The following is a 22,919-nucleotide window of genomic DNA, read 5'->3' on the forward strand; positions in this document are numbered from 1 at the left end:
TAAATATTGATCGTCAAAAGAAATATTACTATAATATTTTGTAAAAATATATATTTATATTATATTTGTTTCATTAAAAATCATTTTTAAAATAATTTTTAAAAAATATTAAATAAAAAATATCAGATACAAAATCATTTAATTCAAAAACTATTTTCAGTGTTACCGCCTTAATTTCCTCCCGTTCTCCAATTCCTAAGCATATTGGGAGCCGGAGGTCCCAAAATATATATTGCCGCTTGGGTTCATGGCAGTTAAATGGCTAAAAATAAGAGATAATTTTGGTTAGGTATAAATAGAAATTTAATTTCCGAATAATTAAGCATTTTAATTTTACTATGGTCGTCGATTGAGTATAAATATTATTTTTAATATAGGAAAATATGGGTTTGAGTGTATTAAAATATATTATTTTTCTATTAATAAATTAGGAGGAATTATGAGTAATTTTAGACATTTTATAAAAAAAAGATATAATTAAAACATGTAATGAAATTATTAAAAAAATAAATTAACTCATTTTAATGAAGAATTGGAATCACATAAAGTTGAAAGAATAAATGGGGCTCTTTTTCCTTTGTTTTACCCCAAAGAAATTCCCTTTAATCTTTCTTTCTTGATTATGAAAACTGAGGTCAGAGAGTTTCCCCCATCCTGAACTCCCTCTCTATATATATATAGAACCATACATGCAATAAAAAAACAACACAAAATTTTACTTGTTCTTGTGTACTACAAAAACAATGGCATGTTCAATAGATCATCTTAGGAAAGTTGCCTCAGCAGGGTGTCCCTTGATAGATGAGCTATGCGGCCGGCAGCTAGCCGAGACGACTCACCGCCGAGCTCCTGATCTGCCAAGAAATCAGGATAATTATCATCATCCAAAACATACAGCTAACCAATACGTTTATCATGGACCTCAAGCTGTCACTGTTATTCAACAGCCTGGTACCGGCCTCTATCATCAAATCCAGACCACCCAAAACCACGAAAGATGGTATTTTTGTCAGGTTTCCCAAAATCCTATATGTATCAATAAGCAGCAATGATGCAGGTGGATACTACGGTGGGATGCTAAAGACTGAACAAAAACAGTACAGGGCTTAGAATTCACTAGATTACTTAGCTTCTTTGTTTATTTTTGTAAAAGCACTACTAGTATTTGGTAGCCAGTAGATACATACAACTCCTTAGCCTAGTTAATAAGACGCATGTATGTTTCACCGAAGCTTTTAGCTGCTTGAAAATAAGCTATGGTTTGTGTAAGAATATATATGGAGCTAGGTTTAAGTTGTATTTTTTTCTTTGGCTTCTATAATCTGTACTTATGTTGATCACTTTCCTGTATTACAAGTTTATGCTTGTCTCACATGTATGAGTAACTTGGCTTTCACGCAAACATTGCATTCAAAACTCTTCCTACTTCCGTAATTTCAGTTTCCAATATAAGTTAAGTTTTAATTACTACTAACTTCCTTAACAAGTACTAATGCATTCAGAAATTTTTTTTTTAGCTTTGTTAAGTTTGTATTGACTTATGGGAATTTAAAAGATGGGATGGTGTATGAATATGATTGGAGGTCAAATCAATGGAAATAAGTTATAAATTTTACGGAGTCCTCCAGAAGGGGTGGTTGTGGAGCTTTGCAGGGTTGTGTAGGCTGCTTTAGGAGTTCTGAATGTGGACGGGTTATATGGTGATGTATGTAATTGCTGATTCCTTTGCAAAGCCAAAGATTTGTTAGGATATGTTGTAGGCGTATTGGTAGTAAGGTTGTAGGTACCTGTACTTGTGGTGATGAATGTGGTGCTTTTGTTTTGTATTTTCATGCATTTAACTATTTTGGCTTAGCAAGAAAAAAATTATTGTAAATGTTAATTAGTTTTAAGTAAAAAACAATAATTAAAACTTTTAGAAAATTCAAAAAATATATGTTTTGAATTTTTTTAATTTTATACCAATAGGTGTTTGGTGTAATATTATACTTTTAAGGAAAAATGAAGTTCAATTTTAGAAACGATATTATTGAAAGTATAAAACAAGCCCAAACAGAAAAATATCAAAAATTTAAAAATAAAATAGCTCGTCTGATTTCTTGAAAGATTCCTTCAAGAAGTAATGATTGTATAGAAAAGAATTATAAGAGATTATTAGAGGATGAATAAAAGGTGATGAGAATCTCACATCACTTTTCAAAAGAACAAAATTTCTGGTTACCAAAAGCCTTTTTTCAATCTTAGCAATGCTTTGAGGAAGTAATAAAAAATAAAAATAAAAGAGTGAGTTTTTCAAATGAATTAATCAGTAAGTTCATTGGAAATAATCATATTAATACAACTTAAGCTCAATGTCTATAATATTCTAAATTTGTTATTAAGTGATGTTTTTTGTTAATTTTTTAAAATTTTCTATTTGGTTGAGAGAGGTGTTGCTAACATGGTTGAAATACTTTGTAACACTAAGGAATAAACTTAAAACAACAAAATGCATAAATACATTAAATGTTTGGAAATTGGAATTTAAATTTAGTTTTTAGTTTTGAAATTTATCATTTACTTATTTTCAAATTAATTAAAATATTTGAAATTCAAAATTTTAAATTAATTCAAATGTATTGCCTGAATAATTTAAATTTAGATTTGGATTTTAACTCATTCCGAGACTTAAAAATATTTTTTAAAATTTTAATTATTTAAGAAGATTTTGAATATGGTTATTTGAACCAGACTGGACCAACTGGTTAGATCAGGAATGGGTCGGACCAGTTGAATCGGAAACAATAGTCCGATTGGTTCGCTTACCGGTCCAGTTCTAAAAACTTTGAGCTTCGTTGATGATATATTATAAGTAAAATTGTTTATTTATTATTTGGGTTTTGAAGACAGTGTGAAAGAAAAGAGAAAAAAAAGTTTTCATATCTTTTAATCAATCTTATATTTTGAAAATTCCAATTTTTAATATAGATTTTAAACTCTAAATTTTAATTATTATGAAACTGGGCTTGGATTTCTCAAAATTCAAATCTAATTTTGGTAAAGTATTATTGAGGCCTCTATACCAGGAATCGGATTGCATTCAGTGCCCTTTACTTAAAAATTAGACAAATCGAGCCATGTATGTTAGATCAAAGAGTAAACTAATCATTCTATTAAAAATTTTATCAATTTCTAATGTTAAAACTGGCCACTGTACATCAGCATGAGGTACTATGGTTATTCTGTTAGCCATGTAGTTTTTAAAGGTACAAATGAATGAATTTTTTAATAGAAAAGAATGATTTGCTCTTTGATTTAATCTATAAAATTAATTTACCCATTTTTTAAATTAATTTTTATACTCCTCTCATTATCTCTACTAAAAGCAAACTCTTGTGGAAGAAGGCATAGGATATTCTATTGAAATTCTAATGAGAAAAATATATATAATTTTATCATTTTAATAGCTTATATTTTTATAGTTTTTAAAAGGTTAGATCAAATTTTATCATTTTATAAGAACAAAGTATAATTTTACTATTACTAACTTAAAATTTTATAAATTATAAAAAAAAATTAAAAAAAAATTGGCTCGGATCGCTGTCACCCCTGCTCCGCCCCTTTCACCTCCTCCATCTCTTAGATAACATCATTCCATCTGTGAGAATATCATATGGCACTTTATCCCTCTTCGTTCATTTATGCATTATTTATTCAAACAAAAGTAAGAGATTGTCTCGTTTCTTGCCACTTTTCAACATTATAGCTTTGCCTAATCTCTATGGAGATAAGCCAGAATATTTCTGCCTCATCAACTATCATCATTTTTATCCAACATTGTGGATATTTAGATACATATATGGTAGCTTTGTTCATTTTATGATTTTCTCACATAAAAATTTGTTTGTTTTAAGTTTACATTTTTCTTTTAAAATATGTGATATCATTAAATTATAATATATTAAATTTATTTACTAATTTTATAAAAATATAATTATGAAACCTAATTGTTGACTCGTTGTATTAAAATGTTACAACATGATAGAAACACACACAATTCAATAAAAATATTCCAAAGATGAATCTATTAAAAGAGTTATGGTACATGCTTTTATATAAGTTTAATCAATTTGAAAACTTTTGTAACCTTAATCTTCCTACTAATAACTGGTTGACTACTCACCAAAAACAACTAAAGCTTTTCTTATTTGCATAGAAAGAAATTATCCTCAAGGAACTGATTTGTGCTCTCTACCTTCACACCAATTAATGAAGGATGGACATTCTTTATATATTCTCTTAGTGCATCTCTTCTTAATTAAATTTTCGAGTCAAACTGATAATAGTGACGATATTATTAGGAGCAATAATTTTAAGCTTAATCATGGATTCATTAACTACACCAAGTAATCACTACTTTTATACTTGAGTAGAAAGTTTGAATTGAGATGGTTAGTTTAGTGGTTAGTCTTTGGCCTTAGTTCATTAATTTGGTATATAGATGATTGTAGAACTAAATGAAAAGTAATGTTTGCAACACATGAACAGTTTCGATAAGACACAGTAATATTCTAATATCGGATATAGAGAATTTACAAGAAAAATTAGAAAATCAATTAGATAAAGAATTCTTATGAAAGTAAAGTTGATTTTAGAGATGGGAATCAATGAAAAGAATTTTAAAAATGAGAATGTAGCAAAAGGATTAAATTATAAATTTTAAAAGTTTAAAGACTAAAGTATAAATTTGACCAAAATAAATATGATTTATCATTCATCATTTGACGTGTGAATGAGTTGAAATATATACTGTTGTGATGAAATCACTTTTAAGATCAAATTGAAAAGATTGGAAAGTTTAGTGATTAAATAATAAATTTTCTGCCGGAAAGATTTTTACTAAGAGTTAAATATGAACTATGATATTTGAATTTAAGAAGAAATAATTTTGTTTTTATCCTCGAATATTTTAGTCGAATTAAATTTTGAAAATATTACTTAAATGAGATATTGGATAGCTGAAAGAAGAAAGTGGATCACAATTTTTAAGACTTTAAACATGAAATTTGTGGGTTTGAGTAATTTTAAAAGGAAAAGAAGAGAAGGAACCGGCTCCTATCATCAAATTGTAGTCGCCCAGCCCCTCCCATGGAGACTCTCTTCTTGTCTCATTTTTCTTGAGATTTTTCAAAAACCCAAACACACAAATTTTGAGATTTTGTCAAAATCACTTGGAAAAATACTTTTAAAACTCACTTTCACCTTTAAATACATTAAAGAGAGAAAACTTCAACAAAATTAATCGGTTAACAATAAAAAAATTTTAAAATTTTATTAATTATGAACTAATTCGGTTGATGACGAAACTAACCTTAATCGAAATTTGTTGTTATTCATTAGTTGTGATGTTGTTGAGTTTTGTTACCTTGTTTTTAGACTTTTAGTAGGTTTCAATTAGATAATGAATGCTATTAATATTTTAATTAAGATAAAATAAGACTCTATTCATATTATTTGACCTGCTTAAATCTTTTAAAGTTAAATCGAATAACTCAAATTTTTATTTCATTTTTAAGAAAAATTCAAAATAAATCAAGAAGATAAAATACTACCTTAAAATTTTTCACTCGATTTTATCAAGCTCTCACCCTTCATGTTCGATTTCTTCCTATGACTTTGCATTTCCCCTACTGCTCCTCTAACTGATCCAAGCAACATGCAGTTGGTATCGAGGTATAGTTTTTAGTTTATATTTAAGGTGAGTGTAGGAGTGACATGACTATATTTAACTTCTTGTCTTCCGTAGGTTTAGAAGGACATAATGAATTAATTTAATTTTTAAAAAAGAGTTAAATGAGACTTGAAGTTATAAAATAACAGTTATAAATCAAAAGAAAAACTTCTATTAAACATTTATAGCTAAACGGTCACAAAAGAGCATAGAAAATTAAGTATATGTTTGGTCAACTTCTATATCACCAAGACATTATAAGTACCAAAATACCAATGCTATGAAAATCTCACATTTAACTTCACCTATAGGAACATGATGGCATTTAGTTTGAGAAACATAGTAGCTTTTTTAGCATTGTTTCATGCAAGTATTGTGGTGGCAACATTGCCTTCTTGCCAAACCTGTGGCTCACCTGAACCATCTCCTCCAGCACCTGAACCCCAAGCTTTTCCACCCGAACCGGAAGTACCCGAACCTTATCCCCCTGAACTGGCTCCATATCCGGAACCTGATCAGTCTCCGGAACCAAGTCAGGCACCAATTGATGATGATGGTGTTTTTGATGTCACCAACTATGGAGCGGTGGCTGATGGTGGGACGGAATGTAGCTCGGTTCGTGCTTCTTAGCCGCCGTGTTTTAATTTGAACTGTAATTTTGTTTAACTTTATGTCTTTAATTTCTGCATTGGAATCCTAGTTATGATGCTTAATTTCATTCTTCTTATTGGGTGTAAAGGCATTCTCTGCAGCATGGCATGCAGCGTGTGATTATCCGGGGAACTCTACCTTTTACGTACCAGAAGGAACATTCTTGGTCGGTCCGATCTCATTTCGTGGGCCCTGCTATAACGATAGATCGCCTAACGTCGAGATCAGGGGAACATTATTTGCTCTAAGTAGCCTTAGTTCATTCAAGTCCTCCTATTGGATTTCATTCAAAAACCTCCAAGGGCTCACTCTTATTGGGGGACCCGAATACGGTAAACTCGATGGTCAAGGAGCCGTAGAGGCCTGGAAAGAGCCTAGCTGTGAGAAATCAGCAAGATGTAAGAAATTAATCACAGTAAGTTCCATTACAAGTTAACCAAAAGTTCAACTTTGTTTATTCAAGTAATCCAATTTCATTGAACTTTTTTCATTTCTTAATGTTATGCAGTCAATAGATTTTATAAATGTTTCACATGCAACCATCAGCAATATCACATTGTCAAACAGCAAGGGCTTCCACTTAGGTCTGCATGGAAGCAAGAACATTAAAATCTACAATGTCAAAATTATTGCTCCTGAGGATAGCCCAAACACTGATGGCATCCATGTCAGTAACTCCTCTAACATAAGCATTTTCTCTTCGACAATCGGAGTCGGTGATGATTGTGTCTCCATAGGACCCGGTAGCAAGAATGTCTCGGTTTCCAACATCCGATGCGGTCCAGGCCATGGAATAAGGTAGCCTGTATATACAAAACACTAACAAGTTTGATTCATAAAAACTTTCATATAACTAGTGCAAAAATGGCTTAGTGTGGGCAGCCTTGGCAAGTATAAAAACGAGAAGGATGTGGTCGGGATCAACGTCCGAAACTGCACGATAAATGGCACAGAAAACGGTATTCGGATGAAGACATGGCCCGGAGACCGTCCAAGCAATGCTTACAACATGACATTTGAAGACATTGTGATGGTCAATGTCTCCAACCCCATAATCATAGACCAAGAATATTGTCCTTCACATAAATGCAAGAGTAATGAAGTAAATATCTAATCTTAGTTTCACTTAAAAGAAAAAGAAAAAACAATGGATGGATTCATTGTGTTTGTTCCTGGAATTGCAGCCTTCAATGGTGAAGCTTAAAGACATATTCATAAAGAACATCAATGGCACCTACAGCACCAAATCTGCAGTAATCTTTCTGTGCAGCTCAGAGGCTCCTTGTGAAAACGTTCAGCTTGTTAACATAAATCTCAACTATTTAGTGCCCAACAGTCCTCGCCAAGGTCGCTTGAACATTAAGGGGTTTCTTAATGGCTTACAAGTTATTAATTCTAGGTTTTAGGTGGGAATGAGAGTTGAGTATCCGGTTTAAAGGAATTGACTCAACCATTTAATTCGATTCACAATAAAAATTTTGAAAATTTGTTGATTATGAACTAATTTGGTTGATGATGAAACTAACCTTAATGGAAATTTGTTGTTATTGATTAGTTGTAATGTTGTTTACTTTTTATACCTTGTTTTTACACTTTTTAGTAGGTTTCAATGAGATAATGAGTGTAATTAACATCGTCTCCACTTTGTTTTGCTACTTACATCTTTAAAATTTTGAATTTCAGTCAACCTTAAAATATACTAGTATATTGGTAACACATGTGTACGTGTGGGAATCAAATTCTATCATTCAAATGTGTGTGAAAATTAATTTGATACAATAAAACAAAAATAATAATTTGTGGAATCATAAATACATTTATAAAGAATATTAAATACATTTCAGTTGCTTTTCTGCCTATTCTGCAATGTTTCTATTAATATTGAAAAATTTGTCATATTTGGAAATTATAAAATTCATATATTGTATTCATTTGATATAAAATGCATGCTTTCTTGTGGATGCTTGTTCGGAATAAGATTTTGACAAATGAGGAGCGCGCACGAAGAGGTATGTCTTCTTCTCCTTTTTGTGAACAGTGTGGTAAGTCGATTGAATTAGTGATCCATGCTGTGAGAGATTGTGATTTCGCCCAATTGGAGTGGAAGTCCTTATTACCTAGGAATATTGCTTGGAATGTTTTTTTCAACTTTCATATTGAGGAGTGGATACACTGGAATATCATGAATAAAGGGATGCTTAATGTTGATGGTGGTGAATGGTCGACCCTTTTTTCAATAGTGACTTGGTTCATTTGGGAAAATCGCAATGCTTTCATTTTTAAAAATGCTAGTAGCAGCAGTCATGAACTCATTGCATCGGCTCTTGCTTGGACAAAGTCTTGCGGGTATAGTGTCAAGATGGATCATTTGGCTTGCTCTTCTAAAACTGAACAAAGATGGCAGTGTTCCGATTCAAGTTGGGTCAAGATTAACATTGATGGTTCTGTGTCAAAAAACAACACCAAAGTAGCGATCGGAGGAGTTGTGCGAAACTCAGATGGGGAGTGGTTGATGGGTTTTGACATGGTAACAGGATGGATGAGATATTCAAGATTGAAGCACGAGCGATTGTTGAAGGGATGAAATTGGCTTGGTTGAAGGGTTTTAAACAGGTTGAGATTAATTATGACAATGCGATGCTTATAAATACTATCTGTAATGGGTTCGCATCAATTAGTAATATTGTATAAGTCCGGATAATTCATGAATGGTGTAATAAGGATTGGAAAGTGAAGTTTAAGCATGTATTGCGAGGAAGCAACAAGGTAGCTGATTGTTTGGTTAAGGCGGCAATAGAAAAGCTAAACCAAGTAGTTCTTTTTCCAGTTCCACCACAGTATGTTATACGGCTACTAGAAGATGATACTTATGATTCTTTATATGAAGGAACCACTTTTTCTTATTCATTCCTAACTAATAGGAGTGTTATTTTTATCTTTAAAAAAATAGTAAAGAAATGTTAGGTAGGGTGTAATAACTTCACACAATTCTTCGTATATTACTCTCCTTATAATTTCTTTTTCAAAATACTGCAAGAGTATTTGTGGTTATCAAATTCATCATAATAAAATTTATGTTGCATTGAATATGTTAAATTCATCATATAGACTTCCTCTTTAATATGATTTCTGCGCTTACATTAAGTACTAAAGATGAAATTAGAATTAAATGGAAACAATCTATGATGGTCACAATTAGAGATTATCTGAGCTGTAAAATTAAAGAAGAATGTACATGCGCAGCCATGGCTTTTTGTGCATGAATTTCCACCATTTTTTACCCAACTATAGTACATGAACATGTTGACTTGGGATTTTAATTAATTACTAGCATGTAAATATCATACCTATGTAACATCATACTCAAACTTTGAAACATTCTCATTCTTATTAGCCTTACGAGTTCTGATTAATATGGATGTTGAGTTCACACCCACCGATCAACTTCCTCCTTTACTTGGGAATTCCCGAAATCCATGTAAATATTTTATTGATGTTGTAATGACCCATATTTTGCCCAGGCCCATACCAGCAAAACAAACTCAAATAATAAAAATAAACTAGTCCAATACAGCCGTGTCCAAAACCCAAAATTGCAATGGCTCAATTAGACCAGCCCACTACTCAAACCAAACTAACACCTAGCAACCCAACAAAAACCCTAGCCCAACAAGCCCACAAAACTTAACAAGTTTTCAGCAAAAAACCCTAGGTGCGCCGCACCTAGGTCTACCCTCTGCCATGCCCGCACGCCTCTAAGATGCCTGCCGCTACTGTCACCGTAGCCTCTTCCACGCACGCAGTTGCCTGCAAGGAAAATAAAGAGCAAGAGGACAACAACAAGAAGAATGGCAAACGACAAAAGATAAAAATCTAGGGGTTCTTTCAAATCGGTTATAAAAATCGAGCATTAGGGCTGTAATTTCTTTTTCTTTTCTACGAATCTGGAGAAATAAAAATAAAAAAAGTTTTAAGTGGTTTCCTTTTTTATTTCAATCTTTCTATTTTTTTATCTTTATTTTTATTTTTTTTTATTTTTATAAACGGAAATAATAAGAAAAATGGGGGCTCACCGGAACCTTTGTGAAGGCATCATCGGAAAAGGGGGGAGCTACGCCGCCATCGAGACCAAATCTGCCATCGGAAAATGCATCATCCTCCGTTTTGGCCGCTCAGAGGGCTCGACCCTCGATGGCGCTGCCAAAGCAATGAAAAGCCCATATTTTTATGCACGGACACCACCACGATATGTGCGGCTGATTCAATCAACGGCGACTATGGCGGATCATTGGCCTGGGGAGTCGAGAGAGATGGGGGATTTTGAAAGTTTTTTTTTTAAAAAAATATTGAAGAATGAGATTTTCAGAAAAATTTTGGATTAAATAAGTACACCAAACGGCACCGTTTTGGGGTTGGGTTCAGAGGTCAAAATGACATCGTTTTGGACCTCTGACCCGCGACCCGACCCACTTGCTCCTGGGGATCCACGTGTTGTGCCTACATGGGCTATTTGCGCGTTCAGCCCCTCCGCTTTTATAGTGCAGTGCAATCTGACCCTTTTGTTTCTTTCATTTTGGCCAATACATTTTATGTCGATTTCAGTTTAATCCTTGTTGACGCGCTGCGTTTTAGGACTGGGGAATATTTCCTTGGAAGTCCCTTACTCCTTTAGCACATTTCATTTCAGTCCTGAGTCACACCTTCTACTTATTTACAGTTTAAACCCTCGAATTTCATTCTGATTTCAATTTAATCCCTAGCCTGTTTAACTTCAATTTATTATTTTTTTTTAAAAAAAAAGAGGAGTTTTATTTAATATTTTGTTTTTTTATTTATTTACTTATTTTCAATCTTTAATCTAACTTATATTAGTTTGTATTCCATTTATTTTATAGTCTGCTTATTTGGTTCTATTTATTGGTCATTATTATTCTTGTTTTATTTTGTTATTTATTCATTTGCTATTTTATTTCAAATGCTTTCGATCCAGATTTGTCATTATTATAGTTATCGTTGATGTTATTATTTATATTATTATATGGTCATTCGCATTGTTATTCTTATTCATGCATGTTAACATTAGGATTTATTAGTACCAATGCTATGTGTATATTTTATGATGCATATTATGTTATGGATTTTAAATGTATGTTGTATATTCATTATAGGTCGTGTACGACATCCTTTCCGTTTTAAACAATTTCTTTTCAAATATAATCAAAATTGCACGCATTTGGTTTTTAAATATTCCATTAATTCGTACTCAAAATTCAAAACGGTAAAATTTCGAAAATAAAGGCAATATTCCGTATTTAGAAAATTCGAGAAATCGTGCCCTAACTTATTGAGCTTCGATTTTTCTCGCGTTGATCCTAAATAACCGAATATCCTTTTAAAATTAAAACAAATGAGGTTTAAATAAAAAATAAAAGGCAAGCTTACTCTCAAAAATATGAGGTGTTGTATCCTAACTTACTGGATGTGACATCTTGTTACTTCGAGATAAGGAGGCATTTTCTATTTTGATTTATTCGAGTAATTTTAAAATAACACAATATAAAGAGGGATCGAATTTTTAAACTCTTTTCGAGTTTTTAATTTTCGACACCAAGACATTACGTAATCAACTAGGTATCAATTTTGGGCGTATCGAGGGTGCTAATCCTTCCTCATGTGTAACCGACTCCCGAACCCTTTTTTCTGAATTCCGTAGACCGAAATTATTGTTTTAATAAATCAAATCATTTATTAAAAAAACAACTTTTCGAGGTGATCCAATCACTCCTCATCAAAAAGGATTGGTGGCGACTCCCATTTTCGTTTTCATTTTCAAAATCCAAGTCGACCCCGTTTTCACAAAAAAAAAGGTGTCAACAGCTTGGCAACTCCACTAGGGACGCAAAAATAAGAGAGTCAAGCCACGAGTTGATTAATTTTTATCTTTTGGTCAAAAATTGAAATTTTGGTTTAAATGTACGATCCTTTCGTTGCATTTTGTCCGTCATTTTTGTGGTCTTTAATATGTTTACTTTTTTTGGTTCAAGCCTTTTTGATATTTCTGCACATTGCATTGCATGATCTTTCGATCTTACCCTTTTTAAGTGGGAGTGAGAAACTAGTCCTTCGTGAGGTTTTCACCTCCGTGCAGGATAGTGGATCGCTTCCGGGATACATCCGTACCTATGTCTTCGTGAGATTTTCATCTCCGTGCAGCCATAGGGAAATGTATTCCCCTAAACTGAACTTGGTCCATATGAGCCTATAATAGGTGAGGATCGAGGAATCTGCCGGTTCGGGTACCCTTACTTTAGAACCAAACCGCATGTAGAAGACCTTAGAAGCCCACCCTAGGTAGAGCCACTTCAAACCCCTAGTGGTCACCCGAATAGGTGTTCTTTTTTTTCTTGCTTGCTTTTGCTTTGCACTAACCCGTTTTCTTTTGTTTTGGTTATGATTGCATTGCATTTTCATCATAAAAAAGAGGTGCTGATTCACGTTCAGTTGCTAAATAGAGAGCTTGTCATAAGAAAATGACTTTCTTGATAAAGTGGATGACAATACGATTGTCTAAATATGGTCCAAGAAAACGTGATAAGAGAAGGATAATAGTTTAATGGAGAACTACACGACTATTGCTCCGTTGCCCGAGGACTCAAGATGACAAAGATTATTTGAGAGCCACTGAACTTTCTTAAAGAGAAGCCAACGAGCATCACGAGGATGAGTGAGCAACAAGTCGCAGCCTGGATCAAGCAAAAAGGAGATAGAAGAGATGTCCCTTTTGAAAAGTTCGTGAGATTTATCTTAACGCTCGAATCAATAAGAGGATCGAATGTCTCCTCCTATGACGGCAAAGCCATATATATATTCGTTTTATGTAAAGAGATTTGTTTTCTAGTAAAGTTGTTCTAATAGAATTGAACCAAGAATCAACGTCTCATTTCACATTCATGCATCTGCATTACTTTTCATTGCATGCATCTTTTCATTCATTAACATTACATTTTATTGCATACAATAAATTTCCTAAAATCCAAAAGTGCGTGAGTTCAGAACTCTAGTACAGAGCCTGATGGATGATAAAGAATTGGAATTCTTTGAAGATATCGATGGTATAGAAAGGAAAGGTGTTCATACCTTAGAAGAAGGAACTAAAAAACAAAAACAAAACCTATCAGGAATTTGTTTCTATATCCCCAGAGGCGTTCTGAACAATGGGACTGTAGAGGAGATCCCTGTATTTTTTAGACCTAATTCGGAGTAATGTCCAAAACACGCTTATTGCTCTAAGCCTAGGACCAATAAGAATTCTTTTGTGAGATAGGCTTATGTTCAATATCTTTATTTCAATAAAATGCATCTTTGTTTCTCATTTCGAGCAAATATTCTTTTATTGTTTCCATTTCATTCATAATCATACTATACAGATAAATATTCTTAGATTCTTTTATTCTTTGGATCTAGCTTCGTCCCCAAAATAGGTCTTCAAATTTCAATGATATGAGCGATACTGCTATTGACTCAGAACTTTCTTTTGAGCAAGTTATGTGTCTAGAGGAACCTTAAGACTTCACAGATGATTGAGATTGTAGCTTATCTCCTGATTTATTAAGGATGGTAGAGCAAGTCGAAAAGTAGATCCTACTTTACAAAAAATCAGGTGGAAATTCTGAGTTTAGGAGAAGAGAAAGAGGTGAAGATCAAAGTCTGTATCACTATAGAGGTAAAGTGAGATGTCATTAAGTTACTCCAAGAATTTAAAAAAAAATTCGCATGATCAAGATATGCCTGAGCAGCTAAGACATGTGGACGCTGTTGAGACTAAGAAATATTGAAAAAGGTCCATAAGGGTGTCTGAGGAACATATGCATTAATTTTTTAATGGCCAAGTAAATCATGAGATATGGGTATTGCTGGTCGACCATTGAAGGGGATTGCATCAGTTATACCAAGATGCTCATATCAGTTATACCAAAATGCTCATATCAGACCATGTATTGAATTTGAACAACTGCACGACATCAGAAGTTTGCAGTCTGTTCAAGATTAAACCATGTTGCTCCAAAATAAACGGTATAGTGAAAAAAACAAAAAAAAACAAAACAAAAAGCAAAATAAAAATAAGAAAATAAAAAATGAAAAAACAAAAAAACCTCTACTAGGGCAACTCATTTCTCATTGGTATATGGAATAGAGACAGTTTTACCCATCGAAGTTGATATTCCTACCCTTCGAGTCTTGTTAGAGCTAAAGTTGGATGAAGCAGAATGGATCCAGGCCCGATATGATCAGTTAAAGTTGATTGAGGAAAAAAGGTTGAAAGCTATCCGTCATGATCAAATGTACCAAAAGCAAATGATGCGAGCTCACCAAAAAAGGTTTGCCCTAAAGAATTCCATGAAGGGGACCTAATATCTAAGAAGATCCTTCCCATACAAAAGGACTTCAGAAGAAAGTGGATGACATACTCGAAAGGACCTTATGTGGAAGGCCTTATCTTAAAAAGCGTCGATATTGACCAAGATGGATGTCAAGAACCTGCCTAATCTTGAGAATTCTGATTCAAGCAATGAAAAATTCACTTGGAAAAAAAAGAAATGAAAAGAAAAAGTAAAATAAAAGAAGAACAAAAAAAGAAAAAGGAGAGGCCAAGGTGAAAACCCGCAAAGGGCGCCTTGAGACCAAAAGGGTTTTGATTGAAAACCCAGGAATGGGCAGTTCAAATTTTGATCGAATGTGGGGGCATGCAGTGGTCTTGTGCTCTCCGAATTAATAAGAATGAGAGATGCTACATCTTGGGGCATCAACAAAGTCTTCTAGGACTTCTAAACACATATCAAGTTCAAAAGGGGTCCTCAAGATGTTTGGGACAGAGAAGCTCAAGCTGCGATATCTAGGGCACCTATTTCCATTTTATTCATTTTTGTATTTTGAAAAAATACGCAATCTTGATTAATTTATTCTCATTCTAGCAAAATTTGCTATCTTGATTAATTCATTCATTTCGAGCTTTGCTCTCAACAAAATTTCATCTTGATAATCTTTTTCAGGCGTTTCATTGAAATAACGATTACTGGACTGATAATATTCAAGCAAAAGAAGTTCTGCATATTATTCTGAAAGTTTCTAAATAGTACAAGGACCCGAAGCAAGGATATTGTTTAGAACTAACCAAACCTAGGGGTTGGAAGCATTTGAGAAAGAATAGTCTAAATTGTGACTATTTCTTTGGTTTTTCTGTCAAAGATACCGCCTAAACAAGAAGGCATTAGTGATAAAACCTTGATGACCAACGAAGAATGACACCCCAAGCATTAAAGAGGGATCTTTCTCATGACATTCTGCATTCATGCAAATATCATTCATACACATCCAGTTAGGAAATTTTGATTCATTCCGATCATAATATTCTAAACACTAGGCATAAATAGATCCATGAAATGGATTTTGCAGGTCATGTTCCCCCAAATAACAGATCAATGAAGTTACCCATACCCCTGAAGTTGCAGTGGGATGGATTGAAGCCACAGCCTTATCTCCCTGAGCAGCAATGGAGTAGGCTAAAGATTACAGATCTTATCTCCCTAAGCAGTAGTGGGGCAGATCGAAGATGACGAATCTTATCTTCCTAAGGTAGTAGGAAGCAGATTTAAGCCACCAGCCTTATCTCCCTGAGCAGCAGTGGAGTAGGTTGAAGATTGTAGATCTTATCTCCCTAAGCAGTAGTGGAGCAGATCAAAGACGGTGAATTTTATCTTCCTAAGGTAGTAGGAAGCAGATTTAAGCCACCAGCCTTATCTCCCTAAGCAGCAGTGGAATAGGTTGAAGATTGTAGATCTTATCTCCCTAAGCAATAGTGGAGCAGATCGCATTAAGTCTTATCTCTCTAAGCAGTAGTAGAGCAGATAGAAGAAACCAATCCTATCTCCCTAAGCAGTAGTGGAGCAGACAAAAGAAACCAATCCTATCTCTATAAAGTTACAGTGGAGCGGATTAAAACCACAGATCTTATCTCTCTGAAGTTGCAGTAGAGCAGATCGCATCAAGTCTTATCTCCCTAAGCAGTAGTGAAGCAGACAAAAGAAACCAATCCTATCTCCCTAAAGTTTCAGTGGAGCGAATTAAAACCACAGATCTTATCTCTCTAAAGTTGTAGTAGAGCAGATCGCATCAAGTCTTATCTCCCTAAGCAGTAGTGGAGCAGACAAAAGAAACCAATCCTATCTCCCTAAAGTTTCAGTGGAGCGGATTAAAACCACAGATCTTATCTCTCTAAAGTTGCAGTAGAGCAGATCGCATCAAGTCTTATCTCCCTAAGCAGTAGTGGATCAGACAGAAGAAATCAATCCTATTTCCCTGAAGTTGCAGTGGAGCCGATTAAAACGATGAATCATATACCTCTGAAGTTGAGGTAGGTCGAATTAGATCCTATCATATCAAACTTTATCTCCCTGAAGTTGCAGTGGAGCAGGTTAAAGATACAAGTCTTATCTCCCTGAAGTTGCAGTGAAGCAGACTAAAACCACGAATCTCATCCCCATGAAGTTGCAGTAGAGTAGATTTAAGTCATATCTCTCTAAAGATGCCGTGAAGTGGATCAAATCAATGGGACACAGTGGACTAGAATGAAGCTACCTGAAAAGAGAACCACCAGAACAAGTCAAGGATCAGCGAGACCGGGCAAAATTGGTCCTTTTTGAAGTCTTTGCTCTGTTCTTATTACACGACAATGAGCAAAGAGGGGCAACTGTAATGACCCAAATTTTGCTCGGGTCCATACCAGCAAAACAAACCCAAATAATAAAAATAAAACAATCCATTACAACAGTAACCCAAACCCAAAATTGCAATGGCTCAATTAGACCAGCCCACTACTCAAACCAAACTAACACCTAGCAACTCAACAAAAACCCTAGCCCAACAAGCCCACAAAACTTAACAAGTTTTCAGCAAAAAACCCTAGGTGCGCCGCACCTAGGTCTACCCTCTGCCATGCCCGCACGCCTCTAAGATGCCTACCGCGACCATCATCGTAGCCTCCTCCACGCGCACTGTTGCCTGCAAGGAAAATAAAGAGCAAGAGGACAACAACAAGAAGAACGGCAAACGACAAAAGATAAAAATTTAGGGGTTCTTTCAAATCGGTTATAAAAACCGAGCATTAGGGCTGTAATTGCTTTTTCTTTTTTACGAATCTGGAGAAATAAAAACAAAAAAAGTTTTAAGTGGTTTCCTTTTTTATTTCAATCTTTCTATTTTTTTATCTTTATTTTTATTATTGTTTTTTATTTTGATAAACGAAAATAATAAGAAAAAGGGGCTCACCGGAACCTTTGTGACTGCATCGTCGACAAAAGAGGGATCTACGCCACAATCGGGACCGAACCTGTAAGGAGGCCGAGGTTCTCCTCCGTTTTGGCCGCTTAGAGGGCTCGACCCTCGATGGCGCTGGTCGGGGGGAGTTGAGAGAGATGGGGATTTTGAAATTTATTTAAAAAAAACATTGAAGAATGAGATTTTCAGAAAAATTTTGGATTAAATAAAGTACACCAAACGCATCATTTTGGGAGTTGGGTTCAGAGGTCAAAATGACGTCGGTTTGGACCTTTGACCCGCGACCCAACCCGCTTGCTCCAGGGGATCCGCGTGTTGCACCTGGAGGGGTTATTTGCACGTTCAGCCCCTCCGCTTTTATAGTGCAGTGCAATCTGACCCTTTTGTTTCTTTCATTTTGGGCAATAAATTTTATGCCGATTTCAGTTTAATCCTTGTTGACGCGCTGTGTTTCCGGACTGGGGAATATTTCCTTGAAAGTCCCTTACTCCTTCAGCACATTTCATTTCAGTTCTGAGTCACACCTTCTATTTATTTACAGTTTAAACCCTCGAATTTCATTCCGATTTCAATTTAATCCTTAGCCTGTTTAACTTCAATTTATTATTTTTTTTTAAAAAAAAAGAGGAGTTTTATTTAATATTTTGTTTTTTTATTTATTTACTTATTTTCAATCTTTAATCTAACTTATATTAGTTTGTATTCCATTTATTTTTATGGTCTGCTTATTTTGTTCTATTTATTGGTCATTATTATTCTTTGTTTTATTTTGTCATTTATTCATTTGCTATTTTATTTCAAATGCTTTGATTTGATTTGTCATTATTATAGTTATCGTTGATGTTATTATTTATATTATTATATGGTCATTCGACTGTTATTCTTATTCATGCATGTTAACATTAGGATTTATTAGTACCAATGCTATGTGTATATTTTATGATGCATATTATGTTATGGATTTTAAATGTATGTTGTATATTTATTATAGGTCGTGTACGGCATCCTTTCTGTTTTAAACAACTTCTTTTCAAATATAATCAAAATTGCACGCATTTGGTTTTTAAATATTCCATTAATTCGTACTCAAAATTCAAAACGGTAAAATTTCAAAAATAAAGGCAATATTCCGTATTTAGAAAATTTGAAAAATCGTGCCCTAACTTACTGAGTTTCGATTTTTCTCGCGTTGATCCTAAATAACCGAATATCCTTTTAAAATTAAAACAAATGAGGTTTAAATAAAAAAAAATAAAAGGCAAGCTTACTCTCAAAAATATGAGGTGTCGTGTCCTAACTTACTAGATGGGACATCTTATTACTTCGAGATAAGGAGGCATTTTCCATTTTGATTTATTCGAGTAATTTTAAAATAACACAATATAAAGAGAGATCGTATTTTTAAATTCTTTTCGAGTTTTTAATTTTCGACATCAAGACATTAAGTAATCAACTAGGTATCAATTTTGGGCGTATCAAGGGTGCTAATCCTTCATCGTGCGTAACCGACTCCCGAACCCATTTTTTTGAATTCTGTAGAGCGAAATTATTGTTTTAATAAATCAAATCATTTATTAAAATAACAACTTTTCGATGTGATCTGATCACACCTCATCAAAAAGGATTGGTGGTGACTCCCATTTTCGTTTTCATTTTCAAAATCTAAATCGACCTCGTTTTCAAAAAAAAAAAATAGTGTCAACAGATGTAAAACCAGATTGTATAAAAAGTTAAATCTACATAAATACACAAACATTAATTTCAAAGAATTGAGAAAATATTCTAATACCTTTTGTCCCTTTCAAATATATTCTAATTAATTCATTTCATATATAAATTACCCTTTCTTTTACTTTTTTTCCTTTATCATTTTTTATTAAAATATTTAAACAATCATTTTTTATCATTTTTTCCTTTCTTTCATACTATATATTTAGCACTTAATTATATTAATGTTACGAGTTAATTGGATAAAGATGAAAATATATTTACTTTACAAAGTAAATTTTATTATTTTCGAATACTTTTATCATTTTATATCTTTTATATAAATATATATATATGTACAATAATAGTTAAACCCAAAACTTTATAATTTCCAATAGGTTAAAATATGTCTATAGTCTTTGTATTTTTGAAAATTAGAAATTTAGTCCCTATATTTGTATTTCCGTGAATTTAGTTCATCTACTTTTCAAATTTCAAGTTTAATTGTTAATATTATTTTTTTGTTAAATTCAAGTTAATTACATTTTTTTAATTACATGCCTATGTGAGTAGTTTTTTATTATTATTACAAAATGTCACAGAAACCATAATAGTTGGACCTATATTTTAAAATTTAAAGATAAAAGACTAAATTTCCAATTTTCAAAAAGTACAAGGACAACAAGCACATTTTGACCTTTTCAATATTTATACTTTACCATCTTCACAAAGCTCATTTATTATCTATATCATTTTTTATAAATATAATTATTGTAGAACAAAATTTTATTTTTCACCGAATAAGTGCTGGTAAAAGAATCATAAAGGCCTTTATATTAATATTTAAATTGTATTTTATCTTTTATTATTCAAAAATAAATAAATTAGTCTACATAGGTTAAATAAAAATTTTGTCAATTTCTATGGTGCCTAATAAAATAATCGATAATTACACGTAATATGCAGAATTACCTTATTCTAAGCTAAGGAAATAACTGCGTAGGATATTTTTTTAAGAGAATGAACAATATTTTAAATAATTTTAGATGATTTTAAAAATGAAATCGATATAATTATGATTAGAATTTGTTTTTTTTTTGGTTGTTAAAAACTGAAATCCATATAGTTCCCTGTTTTTTTCATTTATTTACTTCCCCCTGTTACGTGCTAACATTAGATTTCAGATCCGACGCCTGCTCTGCTCTGCTGTCTTGTCCGACATCAAATTCCATACCGGAGCTCAACTCTCTCGCTCTCCGCCGACGCCTGAGAACAAGATCTCGTCTCTAGAAAGGTACGTTCTTTGATCAAATCCGATCCCATCAATTTTATCTCTGCTTACATCCTCGCATTTTGCGAAAACCATGAGCTCCAATTATGGGAAAGGTTCATCTGGTTCGCTAAAATCCTTCGATTTCGATCTCGGCCTCGGATCGGGCCGACCCAAATCCCTCAACGACCAAAAGAACAAAACCACTTCTTCCTTTTCATCTTATTCATCAGCAACATCTGCACCATCGAAGCCCGCATGGCAACCCAACAAACCGTCGTGGACCCATCAACCCGCCCCGAATCAGGCCAGCCAAGCCGCGATATCGGGTCCCACTTCCATGGTGGGAGACATCTTTGGGAAGAGCTGGTCCTCTTCGGGAGGTAATAGCTCTGGGATTGGAATTGTTAACAAGAACCCTAATTTGTTTGGAGATTTGGTTAGCTCTGCTTTGGGACAGGGAAAGAGTAATAGTAATTCTAATGTTCCTTTGAAAAATGCAAATCCAACTCCTAATTCTTCAAGTAAAAACCCATATTCAATGGGGAATTTGGCTGATTCATTGCCAAAAAGTAGTGGAAATTGGGGAACTTCTAGTGGATATAATAATAATAGCAATGGTATTGGTGGTAGTAGTAATATTAATGTCAATATTAACAATAGTAAGAATCAGAATCTTGGGGGAGCTTCCATGAAAAGTATGGCTGGAGGAGCAGCAGGTGGAGGTAAAAGTGGGATTGGTTCTAAGGATCCTTTTGGTTCTTTGGTTGATTTTTTATCAAAACCATCAGGGACCCTTAATTCAGGAAGTAATAAAGGGAATAAGGCAAATGTTGCACATGATGCATTTGGGGATTTTCAGAATGCTTCAAAACCGAGCACAACTGCATTTCCTTCTAGCGGTTTCAGTGCATTTGGGGATTTTCAGAATGCTTCAAAACCAAGCACAATGGCGTTTCCTTCTAGCAGTTTTGGTTCAACTTCGAATACGAATGATTCTGGTATGCCTGCAAAGAATGTTGGATCTCAAAGTCAACCATCTGTTCAAAGCTCGGGCGGTGATCCTCTCGATATGTTCTTCTCGTCATCTTCAGCTTCTGGAGGTTCTGCTCAAGCATCTGGTGGAGGTGGAGGGCAGCAATTTTCTGAAGTTGATTGGGGATTGGATTCTGAGTTTGGAGGAGCAGGAGGAGGAAATGATGGTGGCTCGACAACAGAGCTTGAAGGGCTTCCTCCTCCCCCGGCTGGGGTCACTGCAAATTCTGCAAAGAGCAAGGGTATCGACAACCAGAAGCAAGGGCAGTATGCTGATGCCATTAAGTGGCTGTCATGGGCAGTGGTTCTTCTTGAAAAGACAAATGATAAGTCTGGCACCATGGAGGTTTTATCATGTAGGGCTTCATGCTATAAAGAAGTTGGGGAGTATAAGAAGGCTGTAGCTGACTGTTCAAAGGTATAAAATTCTTCAAACTGTTGGATTATGTTAGTTCCTTGTTAGTATGAATAAAACTGTACTGCATTCTCGTAATTTGGTCCTAGTAATCGAGGTTTGATCCTCTGATATTTTACTCATGGCAGAGTATTGTGTTGGTTGTATTCATATCGATCACATCAATTGAAATCAATGTAGACTGATGAAATTATGTTCTCCATTTTCCTATTTAGGTGTTAGAGCACGATGAGAGCAATGTGTCTGTCCTCGTACAGCGTGCCCTCTTGTATGAAAGCATGGAGAAATACAAGCTTGGGGCCGAAGATCTGAGAACCGTTCTGAAGATTGATCCTGGTAATAGAATTGCAAGAAGTACTGTCCATCGCTTGGCTAAAATGGCGGACTAGAAGGTCTTTATGATTCATTTGTTTGTATTAGCTTTCTTCACGTAGGTTGATACCTTTTTGCCCTCATACTATGAACAGAATTAAGGGGGAATAATAACCTTTTTCCCTGGATACATGTGTCTTTCAATTTGTCTCGTTGCGGAGGGTTTTCGTGGTTCAATATTATATCTTGTCTTGGTTGTGATTTGGAATTGGCTTGTCTTTGATATTTCTAGATAGCTTTGGAGCATGCTTTCGGAACAAATATATATGGTTCGGTTCATTGTATGCTTCGGGTAGAAGTATACGAACTCTGTTACAACAGTTTATGGTATTGTATTGGATGGTGTTTTCTTTTCTGGTGATGATGTACAATGTTCATTTTGTTTAATGGATTTTATGTTAAGACCTAATGGATGGTGTTATATC

The 22,919-nt window shown here is 34.0% G+C and overlaps 2 protein-coding genes across 2 annotated transcripts; both read left to right on the forward strand.

Moving 5' to 3' along the window:
• Positions 1 to 6,028: 6,028 nt before the first annotated feature.
• Positions 6,029 to 7,767, forward strand: LOC105775531 (exopolygalacturonase-like). Its single transcript, XM_052622487.1, has 5 exons — positions 6,029 to 6,325; positions 6,450 to 6,776; positions 6,870 to 7,159; positions 7,235 to 7,463; positions 7,546 to 7,767. The coding sequence occupies exons 1-5, from the start codon at positions 6,029 to 6,031 to the stop codon at positions 7,765 to 7,767; spliced, it is 1,365 nt and encodes a 454-aa protein (XP_052478447.1).
• A 12,737-nt stretch (positions 7,768 to 20,504) lies between these two features.
• Positions 20,505 to 22,903, forward strand: LOC105777098 (uncharacterized). Its single transcript, XM_012600162.2, has 2 exons — positions 20,505 to 22,125; positions 22,338 to 22,903. The coding sequence occupies exons 1-2, from the start codon at positions 20,767 to 20,769 to the stop codon at positions 22,509 to 22,511; spliced, it is 1,533 nt and encodes a 510-aa protein (XP_012455616.2). The 5' UTR covers positions 20,505 to 20,766; the 3' UTR covers positions 22,512 to 22,903.
• The last annotated feature ends 16 nt before the right edge of the window (positions 22,904 to 22,919 follow it).

This window comes from Gossypium raimondii, chromosome 10, assembly GCF_025698545.1.
Source record: "Gossypium raimondii isolate GPD5lz chromosome 10, ASM2569854v1, whole genome shotgun sequence".
NCBI classification, from domain to species: domain Eukaryota; kingdom Viridiplantae; phylum Streptophyta; class Magnoliopsida; order Malvales; family Malvaceae; genus Gossypium; species Gossypium raimondii.

Coding starts and splice junctions, on each gene's coding strand:
- LOC105775531 (XM_052622487.1), top strand. CDS start 6,029: ATGGCATTTAGTTTGAGAAACATAGTAGCTTTTTTAGCATTGTTTCAT. Junction 6,777..6,869: donor GATGTAAGAAATTAATCACA/GTAAGTTCCATT, acceptor AATGTTATGCAG/TCAATAGATTTTATAAATGT. Junction 7,160..7,234: donor GGTCCAGGCCATGGAATAAG/GTAGCCTGTATA, acceptor AAAATGGCTTAG/TGTGGGCAGCCTTGGCAAGT.
- LOC105777098 (XM_012600162.2), top strand. CDS start 20,767: ATGAGCTCCAATTATGGGAAAGGTTCATCTGGTTCGCTAAAATCCTTC. Junction 22,126..22,337: donor CTGTAGCTGACTGTTCAAAG/GTATAAAATTCT, acceptor TTTCCTATTTAG/GTGTTAGAGCACGATGAGAG.